This window comes from Populus trichocarpa, chromosome 9 (genome assembly GCF_000002775.5).
Source record: "Populus trichocarpa isolate Nisqually-1 chromosome 9, P.trichocarpa_v4.1, whole genome shotgun sequence".
NCBI lineage: Eukaryota > Viridiplantae > Streptophyta > Magnoliopsida > Malpighiales > Salicaceae > Populus > Populus trichocarpa.
This window is the reverse complement of record NC_037293.2, coordinates 3,455,264-3,473,994: the sequence shown is the minus strand read 5'-3', so window position 1 is coordinate 3,473,994 and position 18,731 is coordinate 3,455,264. Positions and strand designations below refer to the sequence as shown.

Genomic DNA, 18,731 nt, shown 5'->3' with positions numbered 1-18,731 from the left:
AATTATTTTTTAATGTGTTTTTTACTTGAAAATAAATTAAAATAATATATTTTTTTATTTTTTTTTAAATTTATTTATAACATTAACACATTAAAACAATAAAAATATTAAAAAAATAAATTAAATTAAAAAAATAAAAAAAATTCAAAAATATAATTCAACTACTATCCTAATCAATACCATTATAATAAATAGTAATTGAAGTAGTTTAAAAATAAACCTCCACGAAACCGTCCGAGACATCTTTCTCTTCTTCTCCTCCCCATTCTGACAGCTCCAACGCGTAGACAGACAGCCCTTTTCGCTCAGTCTTCGCGTTCCCACCACCCCTTTCTCTCTCTAAGACACCACATTTCTTCAAGAAAAAAGAGGGGTTTCAAAAGGAGTGTTTTGTCTAGTTCTTTCTTTAATGGCAAAATCAAAGAATAATGCAAAGAAAGTTTCTTACATATCAGTTCCATCACAAATAATCAATTCTTTATCTTCTTCTTCTTTACAATCTCTGCTTATTCCTCCAAAGAAACCATCAGCAAACAGGTTCTTTGGGTTGAAATGGTTTAGAAGTCCAAGATTTTGGTTTTTGGCTCTGTTTCTTTGTGGTTTTCTTGGTACGTTAAAGTTATGGTACACTCTTGACCCTTTAATACCATTTTCTCCTTACCCTTGTGTGACTAGACAGTCACAGCTGCAAGAGTCTTTTTCTAATGGGCATACAAGACAGCAGCTTGGTTTTGTTTCAAATGATGAAAGAAATGACAAAAAAGATCAAGAAGTAGGATCTGTGAATGCTCGGGAGCTAAAATTTGAGGCGGGTATTAAGTCAAACGAAGTAAAACATGAGTCTTTGAAAGGTGTGGTTGATTTTCAGGGTGGAATATCTGGTGGGGTTGAAGAGGAGAGTGAGTTTTGGAAACAACCTGATGGGTTGGGTTATAAGCCATGTTTAAAGTTCAGTAGTGACTATAGGAGAGGGAGTGAGCTGATTTTTGAGGACAGGAGGAAGTATTTACTAGTTGTGGTTTCTGGTGGAATGAATCAGCAGAGGAATCAGATTGTGGATGCTGTGGTGATTGCAAGGATTCTTGGTGCTGCTTTGGTTGTTCCTATTTTGCAAGTTAATGTCATTTGGGGAGATGAAAGGTAAAAAAAAAAAAAAAAACCATTACAACATTTTGTATCATAGGCTATGCAAACTAAATTTGTTTCCTTTGTTGTCCATAAATGCTACACGTGTGTGTTTATTTAATTAACCTTTGTGATTGTGGTTTTATATGGTGAATGCAGTGAATTTTCTGATATATTTGATTTGGCGAATTTCAAGAGAGTTCTAGCAAATGATGTGAGAATAGTTTCATCATTGCCATCATATCATCTAACCAGAAGGCCGGTGGTGGAGAGCCGAACTCCTCTCCATGTCTCCCCTCAATGGATCCGCGCACGTTATCTCAAAAGGGTGAGGATTGTTTCTCAGTTTTTTTCACCGCAGAGTAATTGCTTATCTTCTTTGTATTGATTGTTTGTTGTTTGAAGTGGATGGCTTTTGCCACTTGTTCCTTGTTCACTTTGGAAAGTTGATTTAGCAAATGAAAAATAATAAAGAAGGGAAATTTAGAATGTAGGCATATAAGATAAGCTAAGCTTGGCAGCTGATAGTTTGTAACTAGGCTTAATGGCCCACAAATTGTTAAGGTATTATTGAGCATGTATGTCTGTTTTTCGGTTTTTGCTTTGCTTTAACTGTTTGGATTTAGAGTATTATGTTCTGGTTGTTGGGGTAGGATGCTATTAATTGATAATCAGGATTACAATAATGACTTACCAAAATAGCTGCTGCTCTACGACCAGGCTTAAAAAGAAAGAAAGAGCTGTCGGAAACTTTCATAATTTTGAGGGCACAAATTGCAGTCTGGCACTCCAGTTATATTAATTGGCTCTGGTCTCATACTGATTGAATGATTCTGTTTTTTTGTTGGATGGCATTTTGGATGAAAGATTCTTTGCCTGTACATTTGATTCACTAGCTTCAAAGAATGATTGATTCAATGTATAGCTGATTTTAGAGCGTGCTTGGAATTCTGGTAGAGTTTGCTTTTCAAAGTGTTTTTTTGCTTGGAAATGCATTAAAATAATTTTTAAATTTTTTTTTTTGATATCATCACATCAAAACGATCAAAAAACACAAAAAAAAAAAACCAATTTGAAGAAAAAAAAAATTCAAATTTTTTCAAAGGTGCGGTTGGACTGCAAAAACAAACACAGCCATATCAAACCCGGCTCGAGTTTTGTCCACGTTTAGCATGTCCAGTGTATTATCTCTCATGAGAGTTGTCATTTCACATTTGACCAGTATCAACGTGCTCCAGCAGATACCAATTGGCATAGTGGGTCTTACTTGTGGTTTATTTTGGTTCTGCAGCTTAACCGAGAAGGTGTTTTGCTTCTGCGTGGTTTGGATTCAAGGCTCTCTAAAGATCTTCCTTCTGATCTTCAGAAACTTCGATGCAAGGTATTTTAAGATTTTTCTTGCTTTTTAGTTTTTTCCATTAGATTGATGGCTTTTCACAATTGTGCTAAAATTCGGTCATTTGTGAATTTAAACTCAGTCTAGTGCTGTTCTCCATTCATATTCTCATTGTAGATGTTCTGATCTCATATTTTTTTTTCCAGGTGGCATTTCATGCATTGAGGTTTGCACCACCAGTTTTGGAGCTTGGTAACAAGCTCGCAGAGAGGATGCAGAGCAAAGGACCTTATCTTGCTCTTCATCTGCGGATGGAGTTGGATGTGTGGGTGAGGACTGGATGCCAACCTGGTTTGAGCCATGACTATGACGAGATAATAAATAAGGAGAGGAAACAACGACCTGAACTACTCACTGCAAAGTCAAACATGACTTGTCATGAAAGAAAGCTTGCTGGTCTCTGCCCTTTGAATGCCTTGGAGGTTGCTAGGTTAGAATTTAATGCTATGCAAGCTGTTGTGTCAGGATTAAGGCAATGTGAAATCAATTTGCATAGTTTACCTATTTTTTATATTTGAACAATTTCTAAAGTCGATTTTTTATTTTATTTCAATGTATTAGGCTTCTTAAAGCTCTTGGAGCTCCAAAAAGTGCAAGAATATACTGGGCAGGAGGGCAACCACTCGGTGGGAAAGAAGCTTTGCTACCATTAACCAGAGAATTTCCTAATTTCTACAACAAGGAAGATCTTGCCTTACCTGGCGAACTAAAACCATTTGCAAACAAAGCTTCCTTAATGGCCGCCATTGATTATTTAGTTTCAGAGAACAGTGATGTTTTTATGCCATCTCATGGTGGAAACATGGGTCATGCAATCCAGGTACAGTCTGCCATCACTTCTTTGTTTGCATCTTGTAATTTTTACTATTTCTAATTGTAGAAGCAAGTAGACTAAATATATGCATACACATATGTTCTTCTCTAGCTAAAGCACTGACTTTAGCGAATGATTCATTTGTCCAATGGATCTTTAATGATCTTCAATTCATGGATTAGAATCTCAAATGTGTTTATCCTGCTATCTTTGAAACTGAACTTTTGTTTTTGTTACAGGGACACAGGGCATATGCAGGACACAAGAAGTATATAACCCCAAATAAAAGACACATGCTCCCTTATTTTCTAAATTCTTCTCTCCCCGAAGCAGAGTTCAACAGAGTCATAAAAGAATTGCATCGTGACTCCTTAGGGCAACCAGAACTAAGGACTAGCAAAGCTGGAAGAGATGTTACAAAGTATCCAGTTCCTGAGTGTATGTGCAGAGACTCGCATACTCACGTTTTGTGATTGACAACAAAAGACTGCCAACATGATGCAATTAGAATGCAATATGTGCAGAGTGCAGTGACTCGCATACTCATGATTAAATCAGTGCCAGCATGACGATAGAACTCATGAGAACCACGTAATAATGTTCTAGGCAATGATGGCTCTATTGAGCTCCATCTTTGAAGTGCAGCTGCAGAAGGCATGCGTTTGCGAGTAATCTCATTTATTTGTTCATATGCTCTTATACGTGCGTGTATTGTACATGGTAAGCAAGATAGGTATGTTACGACAAAAATAGTAAACTATACAGTGTTTCGTTTGATTCTTTATAGCTTATAGGATACATCAGTTAATTCATTCTATCTTCTAAATTTATGTAGCATAGGTTCATACGCTGTATATGTACAATAACTCATTTCCAGTGAAATATTATTAGATGACAAGTGTTCATCTGTTTCTCAATCTTGTTTCAGTGTATCCTTTATTTGTGAGAAAAATAATGAACTTAAACTGTTTGTTTTTGCTGTAAAAACCATGTTTTATAAATTTTTGATTTTTTTTTCTTGATGTTTTTTTCTTAGTGTTTTTGAATAGTTTTGATATGTCGATGTTAAAAATGAATTTTAAAAAATAAAAAAAATATTATTTTCATATATTTCTAAATAAAAAATATTTTGAAAAATAATTATTACCATGTGTCTGCACTCTTAAATTATTACTGAGATATTGTTCCACATGAGGCTTTAGGCTCATCCAGCTTTTGGCCAAACACAGAGATGCTTACTCTTTGGGGGCGTTTGCTAATAGACAAGATAATAATTTAACCAAACTATATAGCATAAAGTGAAGAGATTGCTGATAAATCTTTATTCACGGAGCTTATTTAGATGACTTCTGATATGGAAGTTATGTGGACATACTCTATGATTATTTGTTCCAACTTTCAAGCATATTAAATGGAGATGCTATTAGGAACTCCCTTCCCTGTGACACCATGAGCAGAAAATGGCTTCAGGAGCTCATATGGAACAACTCCAGCTCCAGTCCTATTTTTCAGGTTCAAATCAGTGTTCCTTTCATCAATAATCCCTTCGAGCTCCTTCAGTCTTCCAGTGAACTTTTCAAATGCAGCCTTAATGACAGGATTTTCTTCCCAAGATGGTTCCGTTTTCTCGCCGATATACTCCTCATCAGGCGAATGGCTAGATAAAACATTCAGAACAGCCATCACTTTTGTTGCTTGAAGCTGTGTAGGGAAGCATTTTAACAGTGAAAGTTCTGGTTTCTTCAAGAAGAGCTTCCACTCCTCATCTGATGGTGACTCAGTTGGCATGTTGGTTCGAGCTATTGTTGGCCTGTTGGGGAAGTACCCACCATACATGTACTGGCCAAAGTTCACAGCTGCATGATGACCTGAAGTCACCCAAATTATTGTAGTTAAAACATGAACCAAGTTTTCTTGTGTTTTCAGGACAGGCCACCATGGTTCATCCTTCTTGTCTTCGTGGCCTTTAGCTCGCACTTCTGTCCACCATGCTTGAAGTTCTTTGTCGGACTCCACCATGCTTGCTTCTGGGTAGTAGTGTTTCACGTAGTCACCAACCCATTCCTTAATTGCATCCCAAAGAACAAGACCGTCATTGGCGAATGGATAGTCTTCGATTGTCAGCTTCAGGCCATGTCTTGCTGTTGGATCCTCTACTGCCATTCCCCTGAAAATTGATGAAGGCAGAGAATTGATGTGTTGAGCAGCTAAATGACAAGGCCGTCCAAGAACTGTGGGATAAGGTTAGACAAACTCTAGACCTATGTATGTGCGTTACCTTCTAATGAGGTCAGCTGGCAGTGCTTCCGTATCGAATCTCCATAGCTTGTCATAAGCAACTGAGCTGAGCTCCATGCAGTATTTTCCAGGAGAGAAAGTGGTTTCAATTATTCCTGCTGCATTGATGAGGCTTTCTCGAGCAAGAGCGTTGATTTCCATTGTGTATCGGAAATGCGGACGTAGAAGTCTATTGATTGGATGCATTGCACTTAGTTGCCTATTAGCAGCAATTATGTACGGCTCTGCACAGCAGTGTGTCCTTAGCCTGCAAAAAAAAAAAAAAGGTCCCAAAGTTTAAGTTCCATGATCATGGCTTCGAGTTTGTACCAATGAATGACAAGTAAGTTCATAAAAAAGCATAATTTCTTCAACTTATCAAATCTTACAAGTGACATACTATTAATCTCAACTTAGACCTACCAGTGAATGACGAGCTGGTGGTAACCGGAGTCATGAGCACAAACATGAGCTTTGGCCAGCCTCCACAGCCAGCAACCAGTGGCATCGGAACAGCTGGGTGTAAACACTTGTTTCCATTGTGGCTTGTCACCGGATGGTGGCCTGGTGAGTTCAATGGCCAGAGGCCTCAAGGTGCCATTTTCCATGAGGAAGAACAGCGTCCGAGATCCATATAAAGTAGTTCCTTCAAGCTCTCTCACTTTGTTCACATAAGGCAAGTATAAATCATGATAATCCAACATAAAAATCCTCTTTTGTTTCTTAGCCTACAAACCACCAAGATCCAAGAACTTAATTTGGAAAATGTTGTGAAACAATACAAAATAGAAAATTAGCTTGTTTACCAGTGTCTACACCCTTACCTCTTCAACAGTCATAATTCCTCCAATCTCTTTTTCCAAGAGTTCTGTTGTGATCATTGATTCAGGAGGGCCATAGATTTCAGGGTCAAGCTTACTTGTTAGGGGCCATTCCTGCTTGAAAGAAGTCACAATAATCTTCTTACTTTTCTGTCACCCTTCTACCACTAATGCAAAAATGATTCAATACGGATTTTCTTACCGTAACTAACTGTATGCTGAAAGGATTTAGACCAGCCAGTGTTTGCCGAGAGAATTCTTCATCCTTGAACCAAGAAAATTTATCTCCTGCAGAAGAAACTTATTTGTAAGAAATTTATTCTATAAATATATATGCACGAGAAGAGGTAGAAGGGGAATCATACTATCAATCATGTCAGGAGTGTCGAAGAGCAACAATTCATCTCCTCCCTCTCTAAAAGTTTTCACAAGCCTTGGCAAAACCGTGCGGAGAAACCCTGTATTTTTCGGCTTAGGCAATGTAACTCCTTCGTCGAAAAGAGAGTCTATGGCATTGAAGTAAGGGAATCCAAGTTTTGGATCTTCAAAAACAGACTCAATCGATGGCAGGAGCGCGTTCAACACAGACTTCAATGTCTTTGCTGAGAATGTGATTTGTTTCACCTCCGAGAATACCTCATCCCTCGGCACATAGTTAATGAGGCTTTTTGATTCGGACGATGGGTCTGCATTCATAACCAAAATAATTATCAGATATTCTAAATAGAATCATAAATTGTGAAATATTTCCTTTTCTTGTCATCAGGAATTTTGCTGACCCTTTCTAGTGCGCGGGCGTCCGGTTCTGCAACGCCTTGGGTACGGGCGCTCTTTGCCGCCTAGCACAGGCCTTGCTAGTTTACTGCTTATATCTGGAAAACCAAGATCATTATATGTATCGTAGTCATAGATCCTCTCATGTGACTTTCTCTCCCCTTCTCCATTTCCTCGTATATCTTCCAACTCTTGCTCCCTTAGCCTCTTCAGTCCATCAGGGGTCTCGGTAGTTATGTAGGACTGGTTCATTAGCACATAACCAGATAAAAAACAACTAAAAGTCAACAATCAAAGCTACGAGAATCCTATTTTATCAAAGAACTATATAAAGTATTTATATTATTTTTTAATACACCTTTTTAAATGAAATTGAACTTAAAAATTTCACAAATCTACACTATTTTATACTTAATTTTTATAAAAAAAATAAAAAAATAAGATTCGAACTCGTGATAACTTGATCATCAACGCTTCGATATCATATCAAAGAACCATTTTAACTTAATAATTTAAACTTTTAAGTAAAATTTCAAAATATAATTTATATTATTCTTTAAAATTTGAACAACACATCGTTTTCTTTTATTTCTAGTTTAGTTTACGTTGTTTTTCCCTTCCTCTCTATCGTGAATTCATGAAAATTTTGTACATAGAGATTAGTAAGTTTATTTGCCGATAATGGAAAAACTTTATATTTGTTGGAAAAGAGTAGGACCTTGTTGGCAAAGAAAATTCTCTTCTTAGAATCGTCATATTTAGAATGAGCCCATGAATCACATTCAACATTGACGGGGCCATTAGGGAATCCTTCAAGAACTATGTCCTTAAGAAAGATTTCCTTGTGATGTTGGTTCTCTACCAAAACTGCTCCAACCGCTCCAAATCCTGCCGGTACCGTGAATTTAGTCTCATATTTCACCTCATCATCTTTTTGGCTTGCTTTGTGAGCATAAGCCTTGATTGTTTCCTTCTCTAATCCAGTATCTGCCCAAAAATATACCAGACATGTATAAGTTCATGAAAAAATTTACAGTTACATGCAACACTACCAAAATATCAGTAAATAGAAAGAGAAATCAGAAGCACTACTTACTGGGATCAAGCTGTGAGCTAACAAGCTCCAAAAGAAAAGATTTACCAAATACCTCAGTTAACTCATCAAGAGGTACTGTTAAACCAATATTGGAGAAAATTCCACCAATTGTTACTTTAACCGTAACAGTTGCCTTAACTTTCACAGCAGTTTCTGTTGTTGATGGTTTTGATAAAACCTTGGCATTGCCAAGAGCTGCACGGATTCTAAAGTTAGCTTGCCTTTTAGGTAAATATTGCTGCTTATAAATCGGAAGGCTGGGGTTTCCATGGCTCAGGATTGAGGGTTTTGGTAAAAGTGATGACAAGGGTTTGGTGGAGTTGAGCTTTTGAATCTGAGAGCTTATCATTTTAAGAGGTAGCGGTGAAGTGTGGGAAGGAGTAGTATACTTGGTTTGGTGCAGTGACAATTGTAAGATGGGTTGCATGTATTTATAATGCTGGGGGTGGGGGGAAGGGGAGCCCCACAAGGGATCCATCTTATGAAGTTGCATGCGATCATGATATTTGTTGCATGAATGTGATGTCACGGTAATTATTCTCTTGCTGAAAATAAAAAGAAGATGGCTATGGGCCAGTTTCCCTAGTGAAGAAATGCATTGCTTTAATGATAGAAAAAAAATAAAAAATTCTTATTTTTTATTGTAAAAAAAAATAAAGTTATCGTCTAATATTTTAATCATTAAAAATTCTAACCGGTCTTAGAGTCTGAATAAAAATAATAATTGTGTATATGAAGAATATACTTATCACCATTAGTATACATTATTTAAAGTAAGTTGTATTGTTTATTTGTCTGATATAAACTAAAGTATTGTTGTGTTTGCTAGCTGCTAGTCTATCTAAAATTTAAGAAAAGTCATCATCGGTAAAGAGATCCTTATCTTATTAGGTTAAAGCCTAAACATTCAAAAGTCAATATATTTTTTTTTGTATTTTTTTCTTTGAATATCGAGAAGACATCTTATGTATAAGTTCATAATCCTTGATATTGGGACAAAGAAAATAAAGTTTTGGTATTTTTAAAATGTAAGTCAAATTCTCATATCTTTAATAAATTGCTAAATTAAAAAATGCAAGTAAAAATAAAAAGCTTTTTTTTTTAATTTTTTAATATGCTAAAATATACAAATATAATTTATTTTTGAGAGACTTAACCATATACAAATTTTTTTAAAAAATTATATTTTTAAAATAAAGATTGTTTTTGTTGTTGTTTTTATGAAAGGAAACTGATTCGTTTAATATTGAAAAAGCACCTCGCGTGTACGTCACAATTCCAAATATTAAATATGTGAGGGTAGAAAAAAGTAGAAAATTCAAATTAATTGCAAAATGATTTTCCAAAAATTTAAAATTGATTAAAAACTAGATAAAGACTGTGCTCGGCAAGACGCAAATAAAATGTTTTTATCAAAGCTATTTGAATTACGATATCAATTCAAAACAAATTATTGTTCATTAACTCAAAACCAAACAATGGCAAACATCCACATAAATTTTATTAATTTCCTCCACTTCGTTCAAATTTCACGTCAATCCAAATAAATCCAAACATAAAGATTTAATGTTCAAATCAACATAAACTCAACCCTAAATCATGAACCAACATTTAATATTCAATTAGCAATCACAACCTTAAAAATAAACTCGCAATTCAACGCAAATTATTAATAAAAAAACACATGAATTCAAATCAAATAATGTCCAAACAATCCAAAAATATACACAACAATAAACAATTTGTTCTAAATTTCACAATTTTATAGCAATTTGTAAAAAACTGGTTTGAGTTTATAGATCGACCTTCTAAGGCGTTTGAAATGTCCAAGGTATACTAAAATAGACACTGAAAAACTGTTGGAATAGTGATGGTGCATGTACCACGTGCAACTGCCACTACTAGCGCGTGGATTCACACGTTACCGCTACTGGACAAGCATGGTTGGTGGATCGGGTGCTCATCTACCTCCTCTTTTCTCCTACACCAGCAGTGCTCCTTCACGCTTTTTGAGGAAGGAGATTTAGTCTTCCAAAGCTTCTGATGGTGACAAACAATGCTACTAGTGGGTCGCCCAAGGGCTGAGTTGATTTCAGGCCCGATGCTAGGGTGTTTGATTGTGTGGGTCTGATTTTCAGGGTTGACAAACCATCGAGTCTCTTGAGGGGAGTTGGGGTTGTGGGTTGAGATGTGGAGGAGCTATCGTGTGTGAGGCTAGTACATAGATGGTTGTGATGAGAGGAGATTTGAGGTGTAGAAACAATGTTGAGGTGTTAGTTAGAAGGGATGATTTATGGTTGATGGTGGTCAAATAATGAGTGACAATAGGGGTAAAAAAGGCTGGTTTGGGTGTTTAGTTACTATTTATAGGTTGGTGGAGTTGTTGTCTTGGTTCAATGGTGTTGATGGCGAGTTGAAGAAATTGATGCTACTATCTGTATGGTTAGAGGAGAAGAGACCAACCAAAGATGAGGCCTTTACTGGTGATAATGAGGTGTTGATTCTTTTGTGTTATTGATGCTGCCGGCTAGAAAAAGAAATGAAGTGTCTAGATTAGAAAAATGTTGAGAAGTATCAGTAAATATTAGTATATTACAGTTAAATAAGTCTGGTAAGTTTGTTACGTTAGTTGTTAGTTGGTTAGTGCCTAACTGGCAGTTAGTTGAGTAGTTCCTTGAATCACGCTGCATTAGTTGAAGATGCAGTTAATACTGTTATTCATGCAGTCATGTAAAGGCTATAAAAGCCAGACATTTGCTTTCAAATAAATGTGTATTCATTCATCATTCTTCTGGAGTTCTTGATCCTCTGTTTCAAACAAATTGGTATTAGAGCTCCCATGGGGCCTGGGAAGAAGAAAGCCGCAACTTTTGAGAAATTTGCAAAACAAAAAAGAGTAAGAGAGAGAGATGGCGAACGATAGCAATAACAATTTCATCCAACCATCCATACCACGTTTTGATGGTCATTTTGATCATTGGAGCATGTTGATGGAGAATTTCTTGAGATCCAAGGAATTTTGAAATTTGGTTGAAATAGGTTATGCGAAGCCAGAGGCAGGAATAGTTGTGACTGAAGCACAACGAAAAAAACTAGAGGAGCTAAAGCTTAAGGATCTGAAAGTGAAGCATTACCTATTTCAGGCCATTGATAAGACTATTCTAGAGACTATTCTGGAAAAGAACACCTCTAAACAAATCTTGAATTTGATAAAGAGAAAATACAAAGGAAATGTAAGAGTGAAGCGCTCAATCCTTTAAACGCTAAGGAAGGAGTTTGAAACACTGGAGATGAAAACAGGTGAGACTATCACTGAATATTTTGCTAAAGTTATAACTATAGCCAGCAAAATGAGAATCTATGAGGAGCAAATGCGAGATGTAATAATTGTGGAGAAGATTCTTCGATCTTTGACTGACAGATTCAATTACATGGCCTGTTCAATCAAAGAATCTAAGGACATTAATGTGCTCTCCATTGATGAGTTGCAAAGCTCATTAATTGTACATGAACAAAAATTTCAGAAACATAGCGGGGAAGAACAAGCCTTAAAAATGACATCTGAAGACAGGTTTTATGGCAGAGGCCAAGACAGACGAGCTCCTAGAGAAGGGGGAAAAGGTAGAGGATGTTATGCCTTTAACAAAACCACTGTGGAGTGTTATAAGTGTCATAAACTTGGCCATTTTTAGTATGAATGTTCCACTCTGAACGAGGAGGCAAATTATGTTGAACTGAATAATGAAGAAGAGATATTGTTGATGTCTCACATGGAATTGTATGAAAATAATCGTGAGGACGCATGGTTTTTGGACTCTAGGTGTTCAAATCATATGTGTGGAGACAAGGCTATGTTCTGCGAGTTAAATGAATAGTTTAGGCAGCTGGTGAAACTTGGAAATAATACACGAATGACAGTGTTTGGGAAAGGAAAAGTCAAGCTGTATTTGGATGGGGTACATCATATCATCACTGATGTGTTCTATGTACCTGAATTGAAGAATAATCTTCTAAGTGTATAGGGTAGTTACAAGAAAAGGGCTTGACGATCCTTATCAAATCAAGGACGTGCAAAATCTATCATCCTGTGAGAGGTCTGATTATTCAAACCAGGATGCCAATTAACAGAATGTTTGTGTTAATACCAAAGGCTCAAGTCAAAGACGCTTCTTGTTTCCATGCACATGCACAAGATCTTTCATTCCTATGGCATTGCAGATATGGCCATCTTAGTCACAAAGGACTAAGAACCTTGAAATACAAGAAAATGGTTTGAGGACTACCACAACTTCTTGCATCAACTACAAAATGTACTACTTGTATTATTGGTAAGCAGCACAGAGAATCCATTCCAAAGAAAAGCCAGTGGCGTGCATCATAAAGGCTACAACTCATTCATGTTAACATATATGGTCCAATCACACCAATCTCAAACGGCAAGAAAAGGTATTTCTTATGCATCATTGATGACTATAGCAGAAAGGACTGGGTTTATTTTCTAGCAGAAAAATCAGAAGCTTTCCAGTATTTTCAATATTTTAAGAAGTTTGTGGGAAAAAAATTGGACAGTTTATCAAGTGTATAAGAACAGATAGAGGTGGTGAATTCAACTCTCTAGAATTCAATGAGTTCTGTAAGCAGAATGGAATCAAGAGGCAGCTAACCACAACTTATAACCCTCAGCAAAATGGAGTGGCTGAGAGGAAGAATAGGACGGTGATGAACTTGATGAGATCCATGCTTTCAGAAAAGAAGATTATGAAAACCTTCTGGCTTGAGGCAGTAAACTAGACCATATATGTGTTAAATAGATGTCCTACCTTTGCAGTGAAAGACATGACTCCAGAAGAGGTATGGAGTAGAGTGAAGCCATCAGTTGAACACTTTAGAATGTTTGGATGTGTAGCACATATTCATATACCAAATGCAAGACGAACCAAACTGGAAAACAAGAGCTTCTATTGTGTACTGCTAGGAGTGAGTGAAGAATCAAAAGGCTACAGGTTGTATAACCATGCTGCAAAGAAAATTGTAACTAGCAAGGACATAATTTTTGAAGAAGACAAACACTGAGACTGGGATATGAGTTACACAGAGCAGTTACAAATCGACTTAGAATAGGGAGAAGAAGGTGAAACTGATGGAGATGAAGCAAATAGCTGTGAAGATGCAGAGACAAATGGACATAATATTGGAGACTCAAGTGTAGAGTCAAATGGGGATGATATTGAGGGCTGTAGAGATACTTTTTCAAACACAACACATGAAGAAGATGTCAACCTGCATACGAGGAGGGAAACAATTACTCCCTGTTGGATGAGAGACTACGTCTCTGGAGAAGAATTATCAGAGGAAGAAATTGAACTGAATATGACAATTGTAACTTTTGCTAATCCTTTGAGCTATGAAGAGGCAGTGAAAAGTTACAATTGGAAGGAAGCTATGGATGCTAAAATACAGTCAATTCAGAGGAATGAAACATGGAGTTTAACTGAATTACCAGCTGCAGCTAAGAAGATTGGAGTGAAATGGATATACAAGACCAAACTAAATGAGTTTGGTGAGGTGGATAAGTTCAAGGCCTGGTTGGTCGCAAAGGGTTATGCTCAACAACATGGTGTGGACTATACAAAGGTATTTGCTCCTGTGGCAAGGATGGACACCATTTGAATGATCATTGCTCTAGCTGCTAAAAAAAGTTGACTCATCTACCAACTCGATGTCAAATATGCTTTTCTTCATAGAGAATTAAGTGAGGATTTGTTTGTGGAACAACCAAAAGGCTATGAGTAGAAGGGAAATGAGCACAAAGTTTACAAACTGCATAAGGCTTTGTATAGACTAAAACAAGCCCCTCGAGTTTGGTTTAGTTGCATTGAAGCTTACTTTACTCATGAAGGATTTAGGTGGATGACTTGATTTTTACTGGAAATGATGAGCAAATGATGTTAGAATTCAAGAAATCAATGATAAAGGTATTCGATATGACTGATCTAGGAAAGATAAGGTTCTTCTTAGGCATAGAAGTGTTGCATCATGTTAATGGGATTTATATCTATCAATGAAAATATGCACTGGAGGTTCTAAAACGGTTTGGAATGGAAGAAAGCAATGCAGTGATGAATCCTATTGTTCCTGGTTTCAAGGCTGGAAAAATTGGAGAGGGTAACGGAATTGATGAGACTTACTGTAAGAAATAGTAGGTAGTCTTATGTATATCACTGCTACAAGGCCAAATATGATGTTTGTGGTGAGTTTCATTAGCAAGTTTATGGCCAGACCAACAGAATTGCACTTACAGGCTGCTAAGAGAGTATTAAGATACTTGAAGGGCACTGTTGATTATGGAATATTCTACAAGAAGAACGGGAACAAACAACTGGTTGCATTCACTGATAGTGATTATGCAAGAGACATAGAGGACCGAAAGAGCATATCTGGCTATATTTTTATGCTGGGTGGAGGAGCAGTTTCATGGTCATCAAAGAAACAACATATAGTCTCTCTGTCAACAACTGAAGCCGAATTTATGGTAGCAGCAGCCTGTGCTTGCCAAGCAGTATGGATGAGAAGGATTCTGGAGAAGTTAAATCATGCACAAGATGGTTGCACTACTTTGATGTGTGATAACAGTTCAACCATCAAGCTCTCAAAAAAATCCTATTATGCATGGACGCAGCAAACACATTGATGTGAGGTTTTATTTTCTACGTGATTTAACTCGAGACAGAGTGATTGAACTTTTGCATTGTGGTTCTCAAGATCAAGTGGCTGACTTCCTGACTAAACCAATTAAGCTGGAGTCATTTGTGAAACTTCGAGAACAATTGAGAGTCTGCATGATGTCTAGAGTAAACTAATTGTTACACATAAATTAGTTTAAAGGAGAGAATGTTGAGAAGTATTAGTAAATGTTAGTATATTACTATTAAATAAGTTTGGGAAGTTTGTTACGTCAGTTGTTAGTTGGTTAGTGCCTAACTGGCAGTTAGTTAAGTGGTTCCTTGAATCACGCTGCATCAGTTGAAGATGCAGTTAATACTGTTATTTATGCAGTCATGTAAATGCTATAAAAGCCAGACATTTGCTTTCGAATAAATGTGTATTCATTCATCATTCTTCTGAAGTTCTTAGTCCTCTGTTTCTAACAAAAATGACGGTGAGGCATTTGGTATGGTTGTCTAGGGAAAGAAGATGCAGAGAGGATGTTTTGTCAGAGGAACTGTAACGGGTGGAAGATGAAGGTTAAAGTTGAGGGCTTCTTTTTCTTGTATGGTTGGCGATTGTGTTTGTCAAGATGGGGCTAGGGTTTTTTTTTTTTTTTTGTAAGGAGAGAATATGGGAACAACCTTTTATTTTTCTTTCTTTCCTTTTCTTTCTGGTCTCTTCCTTTTCTTGTGTGTGCTACAACCATCTATTTATATGTAAATTAATTTGTCATTTTTCTCCCAATTACTTGGTCCCCAAGCAACTTAAAAAACTTTGGTTCTTTATTTTATTTTATTTTTCATTTTTGGTCCCCTTGTCCAAACATTTTTTTGTTTTTTTTTATTTTTCTTAGAATTAAATGTATAAAAATAAATTTTTTTTATTTTTTTAAAAATTATTTTTGACATCAACATATCAAAATAATCTAAACACATAAAAAAATTATTTTAAATAAAAAAAAATCAAAATTTGAAAAAATATAGTTTGCACCGCGTTCCCAAATATACCTTTTAAAGCGATGCTCGAGGCAAATCACGGTTTGAAATACGGTTCACTGTGGAGATAAACGAGCTTTTAATTAACAACTGGTAATGAATTTATCAATAGTTTTAACAGTAGGAAATATGTTAACTTTAAATTTACGATCTCCTTTCTCCCTCCGAATTTAAAATCTCTAGTTCTAGCTAGCATGGATGACTCGGTGTTAACTAGATCGAGGAGTGAAATTACTTTTAAGAATTTTATCACTTGAAAACCAGAAAAAATCATAGATCTTATTATTTAGAAGCTCAAACCCTTACATGCATGTATTTTCTTGTCGCATTAAGAGAGAATGCCCCATTCCTGAACAATATCATGACCTAGTTTCAAATAAAATTCTAGTTATATCATGAAAGGAGCCACTCCAGATTCGTGTTATGTATAAATTCCAGTTAATTATATTATTGCTACTGTCCTAGCTAGGCGAAGTTTACCGAGGGCATGAGTTTTGAAATACTGAATGTTCGTCGTGCCTGAGAGGAACTAAAATAAGAAAAGGGAGAATTACCCCCACTATGACAATATTCCTAAGCTTTTCGTCTCCGAAAATCATCAAATTATACAGTTAAGTTTTCGAAGCAAGATGGCTAGAGACTACCTATCCCATATCATATTTATCTCAAAGGCGCGTCAAGAACCCTAGATGCAGGGGGAGTGCTAGAACACCACCGTAGAAGGCCACAAGTGCTTACGTTTTTCTTGATCCAGATCTACAATGGAGAGTCAACTTATTGAAATTGCAACATTAGTTGCTGTTCCAGTATCTCGCAGAGGCCATATCTTGATAGCCGGATATGCTTCAGAAATTATGACAGCTCATGTTCTTCCGTTCATTAATTTCCAGCCAGCTATTACACTGCACACATCACACCTGTTAAAGGGACAAATGTTCATTGGTAATATACGAGAGATATAAATATTATTAATTTTGAAGATCTAAACAGACTGGAGATATTGTCATTGGAACTCTAAAAAACATTATCCTTATTATTATGTAAGATCAGAGCTCCCATGACCATCCTTGAGGCAAGAATTGTATATATCTACTTGTTGGTGGCAGGTACGTAGCAGCATAATAAATATCAAGAAGAAGAAAGCATGAGGACGAACGTTTTTATAAACAAAATTCATCTGCATCCACCGTCGAGACCATATCAACTTCTCGTAAAAAGAAAAAGATTGTATTGCATGAGCGAGGGAACAGTGTTCATGTCATGAGTCTATAAATTTCTCCCACCATCGCATTGTGGTTGGTGGGTCGTATATGATTTATATTAGTGAGCTCGTGACGACTCAGACTCATCTAATATTTACCCCGTTTGTGATACCGTTTTGTGTTTTTTTAATACAAGTGCTTTCTACTGGTCTTGGAGAGTACAATCTATTGTATTTTTTAGAAGTGAGGTCCCATAATTTTAATTTTCATTAAAAAATATGCAGGCTTTTCTAATGTGATTTTTGCCATAATTAAAAAAATTCTCAATAAAAAACAAAAAACTTATTATGCATCTACTTAAATAGATCAAGAATTATTCATGCCAATAAATATTATAAAAAAAATCATTAATAATAAGCAAATACTAACATGAAAAAAATCAAGAGATAAATGTAAATCAAGAAATTTAATCTCACAATACGAATCATATATCTAGTTTTCAAAAACATATCCTAAAGTCATCTTTGGTAAGAGCAATTCAATTTACACCCAGCCCCTTAGTTGTCGTCAATACAAACGACTAAGTCATTTATTCTTCATGACAATCATCATCTAGATTACTCAACAAGCCTTCTACTTGTTTTCTTAGACACAATCAACATGATCATTAAATTTCATAACACATTCCTTTCATTTTCTTTGTTATATCCATCAAAATTTTTTTTATCAATCAATATCGATAACAGTCTCCTTAGCTACCGCCATTATGATATATTAAGTATCAGATATCATTTGAGTTCGTCAATATTATTGATCAACATCATGAATCATTACCTTAGCTACTAATATCATGTCATACTAAGTATCAAACATCCTTCGAGTCCTTCAATATTATCAACCAACATCAATAATCATTTCCTTAGCTACCGTTATCACGATATACTAAGTGTCGAACATCTTTCGAGTCCGTCAACATTATCAACCAACATCAATAATCATCTCCTTAGATATCATCATCACAACATACTAAGGATCGAACATCCTTTGAATCCGTTAACATTATCTATCAACATCGATGATCATTTCCTTAGCTATTATTGTCACGACATACTAAGTATCGGACATTCTTCGAGTCCGTCAATATTTTAAAATTTTTTAAAACTAAATAATTCTATTTGATTTGAATTGAACCCCCCCCCCCTCTCTTTCCATCACATCATCAACTTCTATTTAAATTGGATCATACATAATTTCTCTTTTTGCAAGTTGATTCACAACATTTCTATTTCCAACACCATTTTCACTATTATCCATTCAGGAAAATAAGATAAAACTAAAGACAATACTGAAATTTTAAATGAAACGAGGTGACAAACACCTACTTGCTCATCCAATAGTCCTCGCTCCCTCCACTGATTGACCCACTCCTAATATAGCTCCTGATTTCAATAAGGAGATTCAACATTCATCAATGCATCTCCCACAATGAATTATCTATACTCATTCAATCCACTTTTCACTTA

General features: G+C 36.0%; 2 protein-coding genes across 2 annotated transcripts; one reads left to right on the top strand and one right to left on the bottom strand.

The window, feature by feature from the left end:
- The first annotated feature begins 219 nt into the window (after positions 1 to 219).
- LOC7488168 (O-fucosyltransferase 20) lies at positions 220 to 4,252 on the top strand. The gene is made up of 6 exons (XM_002313437.4): positions 220 to 1,140; positions 1,285 to 1,453; positions 2,417 to 2,506; positions 2,668 to 2,951; positions 3,083 to 3,341; positions 3,575 to 4,252. The coding sequence occupies exons 1-6, from the start codon at positions 410 to 412 to the stop codon at positions 3,806 to 3,808; spliced, it is 1,767 nt and encodes a 588-aa protein (XP_002313473.2). The 5' UTR covers positions 220 to 409; the 3' UTR covers positions 3,809 to 4,252.
- A 357-nt stretch (positions 4,253 to 4,609) lies between these two features.
- On the bottom strand, positions 4,610 to 8,699 carry LOC7489299 (linoleate 13S-lipoxygenase 2-1, chloroplastic). The gene is made up of 9 exons (XM_002314193.4): positions 8,304 to 8,699; positions 7,926 to 8,194; positions 7,213 to 7,450; positions 6,799 to 7,119; positions 6,636 to 6,721; positions 6,437 to 6,547; positions 6,036 to 6,340; positions 5,614 to 5,880; positions 4,610 to 5,502 (listed from the first exon to the last, which is right to left on the bottom strand). The coding sequence occupies exons 1-9, from the start codon at positions 8,650 to 8,652 to the stop codon at positions 4,743 to 4,745; spliced, it is 2,706 nt and encodes a 901-aa protein (XP_002314229.4). The 5' UTR covers positions 8,653 to 8,699; the 3' UTR covers positions 4,610 to 4,742.
- Positions 8,700 to 18,731: the final 10,032 nt, after the last annotated feature.